This window comes from Clinocottus analis, unplaced genomic scaffold (genome assembly GCF_023055335.1).
Source record: "Clinocottus analis isolate CAN_PGR_092001 unplaced genomic scaffold, fCliAna1.0.p SCAF_3, whole genome shotgun sequence".
In the NCBI taxonomy this organism is placed as follows: Eukaryota; Metazoa; Chordata; class Actinopteri; order Perciformes; family Cottidae; genus Clinocottus; species Clinocottus analis.
In genome coordinates, this window is record NW_027176042.1 from 5,777,288 (window position 1) to 5,789,413 (window position 12,126).

The following is a 12,126-nucleotide window of genomic DNA, read 5'->3' on the forward strand; positions in this document are numbered from 1 at the left end:
TGGACCATCATTTGCAAAATGATCATCATGTTGTGTTGAAGAAGACTTGACACTAGAGATTGAGACGTAAACTTATGTTTACAATGTTTACTGAGGAAACACATCAAGAGAGACGTCGAGTAATCTTCTCATAGACTTTTATACAACCAGGCTTCTTTTTGCAGCAGGAGTCGTCCCCTGCTGGTCTTTAGTTATAATGCACGTTTAAGGCACTTCTGCATTGGCCTCACTTTTTAGAACTAGAGGTGGAGATTCATTCATTCATAAGTATTTTATCATCATGGAAGTATATTCTGTAATAAATTTGATGAACGCATTCCAAATATTTCCTGTAACAGACCTGATATCTAATTACTGTGACTATTCTAAAGCAGGTGTAATAGTTTCTTCCTCACTCGCCTCTTCTACGAGGGCACCTCTAACTACGAGCAGCTGTTTGTAACATACACACCGATGTGCACAATAAATGTTCTTTCTATATCGGCGAAACACTGCGGTGCGGCGGGTAACAGGTACCTTTTCTCGGCCTCGACGTCGGCCTGGGCTTCTGCTTCCTCCTCAGTGGGATCTGGCTCGGACCCTCCTCCGTCCCCTCCTCGCAGCAGGTGAGGAAGACGTGCCCGCACGGGTAGCCCAGGTACTGGTGGGCATCGCAACCCTGTCCTTCACTGCGAACCCGCAAGCCGAGGGCACAGCAGCTGCAGCACACCTGCCCGTCCGGACACAGCCAGCAGAGTCCATTAGGGGTCGCGCCACCGGGATGCCGTTCACATGTCTAATTAGCAGCTCTCTTTATGGGCCCTCCGCCATTAGCCCTGCTTTCGTAACCAGCAGCAAGGGCAGACAAAAGGGGACAAACAGGCCGGCGTGCTGGTTCATCCCTGTGGACGCACTGCGAAAGGGCTTCAGCCGTTGCCTCAAGCTAAACCATGTGTCATGCAAAGAAAACCAGACTTTCACCTTTTTTATTATACTTTCCTCAAAAACAATGACCTGGCACAGCGGTTTGGCTCGGCTGTCTCGACATAAGAACAGCTGGCTCGAGAGCCAAAGCGCTGGGTTTCCTCTCGAAGGCACGGGGAATGCTGTTGGAGCTGACTCAGAGCAAAGGCACAACTCCCATTTTTCATATGGAAGTATTTACAGGGCTGGCTGAAGGACGCATCGAGGAACAGGAGGTTTTGGCAGTTCTTTATCAATATATCCAACCTGTTAGCCAATAAAGACAAATAAACTGTCTGACCTTTTTACAAAGGCCTGTCTGCTGACACACTCTGTAATGGAAATCTCAATCAGGCAACAAAAAAAAATTGTGCATTCTCGGGGATGTTGAAAGAAGTTTAAACTTAGTGTTAACCGATTCATTGTGGCTGTTGCAAGGAATTCGGTAATCGATCGGCGACTACTATATACCTATAACTGTTTGCATGGTCCAGTTGTGTCGTCCTGAGCTGTTTGAAATATTCAGTCATACCATACATGACTTCCAAAATAGCAAATATTTATCTTCTAATCAATTCATCGTTTATTTGATGGAAAACCTGAGCATCTAGAAATCATAAATCAGTCACGCCTCAACAATCTTCCTCATGTTTCCTCTCTTGTCATTATCCGTTGAGAGGGTATTGTGGTGTGACGGTAATGTACCTGGTAGGAGTCATTGATGCACTGGTCCTCCTCCACTTCACAGGTGTCCCCTCCTCTGGCTGAAGTCATACCCAATTCACACTGGCTCTCCTTCACAGAGCTGAGGCAGCACTGCTTCCACGCAACACTTGACACACACACACACACACACACACACAGAGACCTAGTCATAAACTATACTCCATGAGTGGTGTTGAGACAAAATTATACACACAACAGGGTGATTTGGCGGCACTGCTGCCAGCCAAGTTACATTTAACATCCATGTCTGTCCTTGATGTCATTGATTCATCATTGCATCCCATTGTCACAATTAGCATTTACATTCTTGAGCTATGGCCAAAAATATGTTTTGTGAGGTCACAGTGACCTTTTGATCTTTGACCATCACATTCAAATCAGTTCATTCTTGAATGCAGCTGGGTGGTGCCAAATTTGAAGATATTTGCACTTATTAGAATGGAATGAACCACCTGAAAACATAAGAAATACCGGAAAAAACGCACCTGGAAAAGACTACAACTATTATAATGTGCTGTGTATGAAATATGTATTGGTGTGGAATCCCTTTTGAAAAAAGTTTAACTTTTAAAGCTGTAAATAAAGAAGCTGGACTTGTGGATGGGATCCATTCACTGATGGCTCATCCAACAAATGAAATTACAGATGCAGCTTCAAAAAAACGTGAAGCTAACACAGTAACTTACCTGCATGTGGAGTGCCTGTCATTGTTCATCAGTCGCATGTTGTTGCAGTGGAGGTTGTCTGTGGCCCACTTCTGGCCAGCAGCGCAGCAGCTCTGCAGCAGTTCTTCAGCAGAGGCCCCTGGACCTGCAAACGGATATGCATACTATATCAGCAGCGCACACAGAAGACTGATGGAATAAAAAGCAGTTGAGCAGTAAATCCCCCCGGTGTCTACACAGCGAGACTGAATGGAACGGACAGGAGCCCCGAGGACGAAAGTGAATATGGCGAGCAGTCGCACAGAAACATATGGTAGACTGCACGGGCCTCAGAGGCGCCATTAAGCTTTCTACAGTTGGATAAAGAGGAGCAGTCCTGTTAGCAGAACACAGTAGCCCTATTTTATGATTGGAAACCTCGCTCTGGTCTGAAGAAAGTTACAGTTTGTTCAATAAATAGTTTTCATAAGTAGAAGGGCAGTCCACACGTCAGGTTGTGAACAAGCAGTGAGACAGATTGGTTTAGAGTCAGCATTTAGAGGCTGCCACAAGTAGCAAGGAGGGAAAGTCCAGTTTGTTTTCGGCAGAGACAACGTCTGGTGAGAGGCACCGCAAGCATTTCAAAGCAGGGACTGCTTATGCACACCCAACTCTTTGCGTTTGATCATGAGTATAAAAAAAGAGGACCGCGTTAGAAGATAAAGTCAAGCGCAGCTCTGTGAGGTCATACTGCTTCATGCTAACATTGGCTAACATGCTCACGTTAATCAATTTAACATGTGAATTATATAGGCCCAGGCGTCAACCTCGGTTTCTGCCGAGTAAAGTGTCTGCAAACTTACATTCTCTCTGACAACATGGCGATGGCCGTAATCAAGATGGCGACAATGAAGTCGCCAAACAAGGCTTTCAACTGGAAGTCCACAAACCAACGAGTGATGTCACGATGACTACGCACACTTCTTATAAACTGTCTGTGGTTAAGCCAGTTTAATACTTGCCATGATCGCCATTTTAGTTTTGAATGCAAAGATTAGCACTCAACCAAAAGTGACGCAGAATTTGTCAAATTATAATTACTATTACTATTATATATGGATTACTACAGTTGTTACAGTTCATCCTGAGCCAGGAGTGACTGTTGTTTGGTGCCAGTCCATTTATTAGATATATAGGGTGTGTGACTCACTGAGAACTTTTTTCATTTTTTTTTTACTTTGAGCTGCTGGTGATGCTTGATGAAAAGTGAAGTCTGAAAGAAGACATGTCATGGAAGCAAACACAGCTTAAAATTGTGTATGAAATAATGAAGTCTTGTTTCTTTCTGCAGTGTCTTGGCTTTGTAAGGCTTACGTTGCAAAGCATTATGAATTGCTCTGTAAATTCAATGAGTTGTCGTTGTTAACTGGCCATTTATGTCATTTAGTAAATAAAAACCCCAAATAAAATGCCAGAAACGGCACTTCAAAACCATCTCCACTTTGCCACCTACTTAATCCGGAGAAATGGCGTCGTTTCAATGTCGTCAACTGAGCGAAACGAGCATAACACATATGTTCAACTAGCAATCCATTAAATCCCCTCAATTAAATGAATGCATTTCATATTTCTGAACCACACATTTCTGTTGACGCTTAACCCCTCCCCCTCCCCCAAAAATAAGCCCTTAAATGTCTTGCTCCTAATTAGCTGTATTTGCAACAAACCATGCCTGCGTCAACGGGCCGCTGACAGCGACCTTATCCTTCCCTCCGCTGCTTCTATCCACACAATAACACGAGCACTCGACCGCACGCACCCGCACACACCGGCACGCACCTTCACGCACAACTTCTATCCGTGCCCTTTCAAAGAAAAAAGATACACCAACAAAGAGCTTTTGTTTTTCATTTAAATAAACCGCCGATGGCTTTGTTACTGTACAGAACAGTTTACAGTCTTCTGATGCACACTGCCATGAAATGAACTTTTGTAACTTTAAAGACACGAACCTGATTTATGTCTACACAGACACACACATAGCCGAGTTCATCGCACTTCATTGTGAGAATTCCTGTTAAGCATGAAGCTTATTTCTAGTAATTAAAAACAGCTACATCAGAGGATTGGCCCGCAGGGGGCCGAATAAAGCACTATGATCAGATTAAGCCCTTTCCTGTGTGTAATATCCATTGTATTCACCTTCAAGTATAATACTTCTCAACTTTGCTAATCCCGTGCTGCACTGTACATTTAGATACAAAATACAAATGTTAAAAAGTACCTTAGAGCTGGGAATGCCTTAAATAGCTCGGCTTTGAGCTTCACTTTGAAAGTTCTTTCATTTCACTACATTGGGTTTTATCTCAGTCCCGGCTCCTTTTTAGAGCTCAGCAAACAATCGTTTAAAGCAAAGGCTGTCTTGTCCATGCATAATTCAAAAGCACTGTCGTTGGGAAATAAATTCAAGTCTACATGAGACCAGAAAGCAAAGGCAGCATCTTATTTTAACTACCAAAAACATTGGTGTTTCACTTTGTAAAAGTGTGACTTTTCTGTCAGACACAGTAATGAGTGAGGCTGATGAGTCTCCCTGCAATCTGTGGGCTCCGTCTCTCTTTGCTGAGAAACACATCAAGGTATGTGTCCTTTCATTTTGACGGCCCGCTCTGAGGACAGATGAATGAAGACGACAGGGAACGATTGCTCACACAGCTACCGGTTTGCTCTTCATAGATCTTCTGCGTCTTGTCAAGGAGTAAACGAATCATCCCGGTCCTTCTTCTCTTTTTTCCCTCCAGAGAAGAAAAAAAGGAAACTGCGTTTTGAAGTAACAACCAGCGCAAGTTCATTATTTCACACTAAAAGGGAAAGCTGGAAACCGTGTGATACCCCATCGTTATGCGAAGCAAAAATTCCGGGAGAGCTCGCCCAAAGGGCCGAACATGAGGTTCAGCCGTAAGGGGTCGGCTTAACACCCAGTGGCAGCCAACTAATTACCTGAGAAACAATGGAAACCGGCACCTGTATTTATAGCATAGTATACTTTTTTTTGTAGCTGTTGTTTAAAAGAATTGACATGGTGGCTGTGCCGCCTGGCCCCTGTTATGTAGCAGACGGACCATCACTGGGAGACATCCGTCCACTTAAGGAGCTCCCATGGGGTTGTGTGGACTGATTAGCCCGGCCTCACACTGCTCGCTTCGTCATTACTCTGTCTGGACAAACACGGACCTGTCTAACGCCACGCTGAGACGCATGTCAGACACGTCTGCGCCGCCTGAGAACACACAACAGCGACAGACTGCAGCACCCGACACAGCGAGACGTTAGCAGCCACTAATGTCTAATAATAAGGATGCTTATGAACTGATGACTTGGTAATTGATGATTCTTCACGCTGATATAGACATATGAGACAATTAGAGCTGCCCATTGCTGATATAATGGAGGTTCCTCTCTGAATGAAATGACAGTCTGTGAAAACTGCATTGACATTGTGTGCCCTTTGCAAAATGAATTAACAGTATGTATTGAATTATCCCAAAGCATTTATTGTAATTCTTATGTGCATTCTTCACTTAAATACAGTGTGTGTGTATATATATATATATATATATATATATACTATGTGTTTGCCTAATATTAAATATGTGGTTGGATAGGTTTTAAAGCTGTCCAAATCAATATTTCTTATTTTAATAATGTAATGTAAAATTAACTGTTTATAGCAACAGGTTTGTGTATAATTGGGCCAGGTAGGAGTGATGCAAGCCACAAACAGCTGTGTCTACAGGCTACAAACAGCTGTTTGTATGCGGCACAAATATTGCTACGTTCTTATGTGAGTGCACTGGTTAATAAATGTGTCGTTTGATTGTAAAATAGTTGTTATTTAGCCTTCATAGGGCTATTTCATGGCTAAATGAATTAACTTTATGAAAAAAAGAGGGTTTTTAGATGAGTTCTGTGGTGGGAAGCAGAACAAGCTGAAGACACAACATTAAAGTTGATAAAGTGAATGCGTTAGCAAACAGTTAACACAGTTAACAGTTTTATTTCAGCATCATGCCGCCTAGGAGTTATATCAGCATAATTTATTTAGAGTAATGTTTCTCTCCAACTGGGTAATATTCCCTCTTTTTTTGTTTTCATAAAGTCCTGAGAAAAGGAGTTATGTGTACAGCATCAGAGCTGTGCATATAACTCCTACAGCTTTAGAGCTTTTTCACTGATAACCGCCTGCTACGGCTAGATATCAGGTATGTAAAACCAGACTAATGTAAAAAATATGGATTGGTGAAGATTTAAAGCTAAATCTATATCAATTGTTTGATTGTAGGGCACAGTCCAAAGAAACACAACGATTTGTGGGAACAACATAGAGAAACGTAACAGTTGCTGGATGAGGTTGGAGTGCATGTTGTTACAACCCTGGCTAACATACCAGCCGGACCAAGACAAAAAAAAAAGGCGTCTCCGTCACACAATCCTTCATTCCTGTTCAGCTTTTCCCAGATGTAGAACATGATTTTATCTCTCTCGCCTCTGGGTGCTCCCTGTTTCCATGTGTGTATTTGTGCAGCCTGTATGAATGGACTAACGAGGCATTTAAGGCATTCAGGGAAAACCGTAACAATACAAACAGGCAGGGGAGAGTAATGGTTTAGAACAATGCAAGGATGCTGGCTGCCAAAATTAAACTCTGCTTACAACGCAGCCGCTTGGCAGGAACCCTCAAAAATCAGTGGAATATCAGAACTCATGTCTCCAACTTCTAGTACTGGATGAAGAGCAAAGTAGTTGACCTTTTTCCGCCCGGTATTATCACGGTGGGATGAGTTCTGAAGCTCCTCTTCAGTTGTTCAGCTCGACATGCAGTGTTAAACAATCATCGTCACAACCAAATGCCATTTCAGTTCATTACAGCAGAGTTAAAAATTATGTTCTGTTTCAATCTTTGCTCTGTCAAAGCTCTGCGATAAAAGACTCGTCAAATTGTAAGAAACTAGCATTTTTTCCGTTCATTGGCTCCAAATGGAACAAAATTTACTAAATGAACATCATGCTGCATTGAAGAAGACTTGAAACTAAAGATTGAGACCATAAACTCATGTTTGTAATGTTTACTGAGGGAATAAATCAAGAGAAGTAGAGTCATTTTCTCACAGACTTCTAAACAACCGCAGGAGTCGCCCCCTACTGGTCAGTCATTTAAATATTGGCCAATAACTGGTTGGAGGTGGGCAGGGCTCAGTTAGAAAAAAGGAAACGAACATATTCATGGATGAATCAGATTTAGCAACATCTGAATCAAAGTTCTCCCATTCTTGAGCTGTTAAGATATTAATTTTTCCTTTGGAATGTTGCTTATTTAGTCATGTCATATTATAGAGAAGTACTTGAAGAATAGAAGTGTTTGAAATCTCTTTCAAGGCTTTAATCATTTTCTGTCTGTCTCTCTGTTTGTAGCTTCACTTGAGTCCATTCATGTCATGCATCGCAAATAAGAGGGGGATGGCATGATAGCCAATGCTTTGCTTTAGTCTGAGATGCTAACAGTTGGGCATGGACAACAGAGCATGAAGACAATTTCAATGTTTTCATCTTCATCCCAAACGCCACATGACTAAATACATGCAGCTGTATGTTCACACACAACATGTATTTCCCTGTATAACTTTTAATTTGAGGTTGCCTGTGCGTAGAAAACAGGTCCAGCCAGAGATCACACCCATTGCCACTATTTTAATTTGGCAGACTTTTTAAGTCAGGCCGGCCAGACAGGTTTATTTTCAAATGAAGTCTACCTAATGTCCAAATATCCAGTGCATTGTTTTGTCAATTCCAGTCTCTACAATGTAACCTAATGAACGACAGCCTTGTTTTTAGCCACACTTTTTCCAGGTCAGTCCATCCGAATCCATACAAGGTTTTCACGCGAGCGCGGCGGTATGCGAGTGACATCGTCTCTGCCTTTATTCCTCACTCAGGCCCCAGGGGTTTCATCTGTAAAGCAGATGGCAACATAATGGACTGTGCACTTGAAAGCACTGTCCTTACCCTGAGCCCACGGCCGTTCCCTGGAATTTTGTATTCCACTAAAAAAATGAAAGGCCTGTAGAGTACAGTACAGCGCTGGCTTCTCTTTGTCTCACGCTCTACGTTCATCAAGGGCAAAGCCAGAACTACAGAGTGCTCCACTCACCCTTTGCGATTTTCCCTGAAACAACAGAGCTACCTGTTGCTCTCGACAAGTCTTGCTATTTGCCTAGAAATGCTAATCCCCCGCGATTGCCCAGCGATGGCCCAGCATGTCCATCCGGCCTCCCACTACCAATCAGCCCCTGTTCATGCCAGGCAATCTATCCGCCGTAGACAGCCGTCAACAGCAGCAGAGCACTGGGCCAGGCTCCAGCTGCCTTGTGGGAAAGGTTGGCCGCTGTATCTTTCCAAATTTCAGACAGCAGGGTGGCAAAAACCAAGTCAAAGTGAAAGATTTGTCGACCAAACTTTATTGAAATTCGTTAATGCGGTTTATAAGGTCTGCACCTGATTTATCTTCAGCTAATGTTGTTCATAAGCATTTTGGATTGGCTCCTAAACTCTTAATTTATTTGCACCAAAGAGAGCAAATTTGTAGTTTCCTTGATATTCTGGGACATCCTCGCTCCGCCAGTTCGTTATGCTCAATGCTGCCAACATCAAGCTGGATCATCCTGGTAGGAATCCAGCAGCAGAAGTCTGGATTCGATCTGAGCTGTGGACCAGGCATGGCCTTGACAGAAGAATTGGAAAGAGCTGCCCTCCAGGCAGCAAAAAAGTGAGACTCTTTCAAATTAACCCCTCACGTCTGCCAGTGAGAGCAGCCTCACAGTGGAGAGGTTTGGTCTCAATGTTGAAATAAACCCAATTGTATGTTTTCCAATAGGTAAAAAGACTAAACATGTCAGCTGTCATCGGCCATATATTTTAGCAAGACTCTAATCCAAATATCATATTCTCAAACAGGTAATAGGTACAAATTAGCATCGGGCATTGCAAATTACGCAATGCAATAAAGGCAACTACCCAAAGTTCTACTACTGTAAAGTTTACAAGGAAACCATAAACGATCAGGTAGAAATGCTGTTAAATGTGAGCCTGAGATTTCTGCAGCCTTATTATAATCGACACTGCAATAATAAAAAAAAAACAGCAAACAAAAGCTTTTATTTTTAGAAGAATACATTTTAAAAAAACAAATGAATCTGACTTGCAATAAAAATCTTATTTTATTAGTGTCAACAGCTTTGCTCTCAAACATATGTTTGACTATCAATAATAATTGATTTACTTTCCTTTGGCCTTCTGTGCCACCAGATTACATGCCACCAACACTTAATCCATCATTAACAGGTCATGGTGAATTCACATATCTTTGCTCCTAATGCTCCTCATCACAAAACTATGGCATCACAACAGAGCTGGCTGCTTTGAATTTTTTTTACGTTCCCCTGAATAGCTCCACTCCTCCTCAAGAAGATACTCGACAACAGATCCAAGAGCTGCCCAACAAACAAAATAAAACCAAATGCAGTTTTTGCATTATCATAGCTGCTTGATTTTCCACTTCACGGCTGGCGTCGTGACCGAGGTCGTAGCATAAAATAGGCGGCCGGCACTCGCGAACCAGCCATTTCTTCCGCGTTCAGAGATAAGGCGAACGCTCCCGGTGACAGATGATGGACCCCGCTCGACATCGTCACCCGCTTTACGCAGCCGGTTCGCCTCCCGCCGACGAGCCCCGGGAGCGAAATGGCCCTGTCACTGGCCGAGAACAAAGCGAGAGATAGCGTGACGAGAGCTTTCGGAGATCCACTTAAGATATGTAAAAATGAAAGACATCAAGCTGAGTTATATGCAAGAAATATAACAGGAGATGGGAATCAATATCATCCATTATTCACGATATCTGTGCTAGTTGTTCTTAATGTTGACATCCTAAAGGACACTCTGGGAATAACAATAGCCATTAAAAAACTATCTGTGATTTTCCAACCAGGGCTGAGCTTTATTCCACGAAGAGCCGAGGCGAGCCAAGGAAAAGTGCCAGAGGCAATGGAAGTAAAGGAAATACGTGTTATTTTGAGTGTCTTTGATTTTGTTTAAACATTTTGATACGGTGGCACAAATTGGGATAAATCCAAGTCAGGATCAGTGTTTTTTTCTTTTCTTTTCTGGGCCTCTATGATAACATTGGTCCAACCTTTTGGCTCGTGCACTGACCACCTGCATCCTGCGATGTGACACTTTTGGCGGACCACATATATATCCGCAGTCATCTGTGCAGTCGATATGCTTAGCCGCAGGAGATGCAGCATTGTTTTGGAGTCATACGGTGGGTCGAGATGAACCAGAGACAGCTAGAGGCAAGAAGGTTTGTCGCTCGAGGGGTTTGTGCTGACTCCCTAAGGCAATAACACAACTCTTCCATCCATCACATGTACTGTTGCTTTCACACACAGACTTCAAATAAGAAAAAAGCTAAAAAGACCTCAGGGCACTTCCAGAAGTTAAATTGGGGGATTGGCGCTGGCGCGGAGGTAGGACACCTGAGGGTCTTCCATCTTTGAGCCGATAATCAGAAGAAGCGTCCATTGACATCGTAAAAAACTGGGATTGTGTCCCTTTGGTACGTTTGCCTGCGAGTGACTGACACCCTGCCTCGGTCAAGTCGATACTGTCGGCAACACTGATAGAGAGCCTGATGATTTGTGCCCACTGCTGAGTCTGGCTGACTTCATTTAAAGGTGTTTCTCTTCACTCTTGACCTCCATAGCTTGATCTAGCAATGGTCAATCTACCAAGGGTAGGCCATGCTGCAGCTGATATGGAGTCCTCTTGAAGGACAACAGCATACTGTGACTTAGAAGTGGCAAAAGATAGAGAAGCAAAATAATGATTTAAATTTAAGTTTTTAGCAGCCTTTTGACCTTGTTCTTTGCCTGAACTCGGGTTCTTCCACATTCAGTCATTTGGTAATCTTACTTCTGGTTATCTTGATGGATGGATAATTTTTAAATTACTATTGTGTACTTTTGTATTTTGATGCTTTGGCAACATTATTCCCCATTTAATTGAACAGTGATAATAGCATATATTAATGTGTAAAACAGGCGTTTGTTGGAGTAACAACAATTTGGTTTTAATTATTTAAGATTTTGTAGAAAAACAGCTGCTTCTGTTTATGCTCTGTTTAGCCTGCAGTGACAACTATTCAGCATTTTGACTCTGGTTTGGACTATTGTCTACCCTTCTGGCAGTTTGAGTGTTGCTTTTGTACTGATGTGTTTTGGTACTTTTGTATTTCCTCTACACCTACAGACACTACAAATGTCCTCAGGTGTGATTTCAGTGTGTTGTCACTAACGGCTGATGGATGTGGTCGATCACCCATTGATCAACTCATAGCTGCTGAAAAGCTTAACCAGAATAACAAATAAAATTTGTTATATAAAACAAGCCCAAGACTGTCTAAAGCTAAAGATCACCAGTTTTTTTCTAAATACAAGTACATTATTCAGAGCTGGTAATGGAACAGAAAATCCACAATTAAGTTATTTGAATTTAATTAAATAAAAATTCAGAACTTGCTACTCAAGGCATTTACTTCCATGCCTGGAGTGGTATGCCCTCTAACCACTTGGCCAACTCCCTGTCTATTCAGATGTGAAAGAGTTATGACTTTGAGAAGGATGATTTAAGACACTAACTGTGGCAATCGAGTGCTTAAAAGTTTGAAAGTGGCTTTATATCCATGAGTTGCCTGTCG

At 42.5% G+C, this 12,126-nt stretch overlaps 1 protein-coding gene across 1 annotated transcript in view; it reads right to left on the bottom strand.

Annotated features, from left to right (window-relative positions):
- fbln2 (fibulin 2) overlaps nucleotides 1-12,126 on the bottom strand; it is a 51,759-nt gene that overhangs the window by 26,797 nt on the left and 12,836 nt on the right. The window contains exons 3-5 of the mRNA XM_068595141.1: nucleotides 2,355-2,478; nucleotides 1,648-1,774; nucleotides 517-709 (exon numbers count right to left, since the gene is read on the bottom strand). Of these exons, the coding sequence (XP_068451242.1) occupies nucleotides 517-709; nucleotides 1,648-1,774; nucleotides 2,355-2,478 (444 nt within the window). The remainder of the gene's footprint in view (nucleotides 1-516; nucleotides 710-1,647; nucleotides 1,775-2,354; nucleotides 2,479-12,126) is intronic.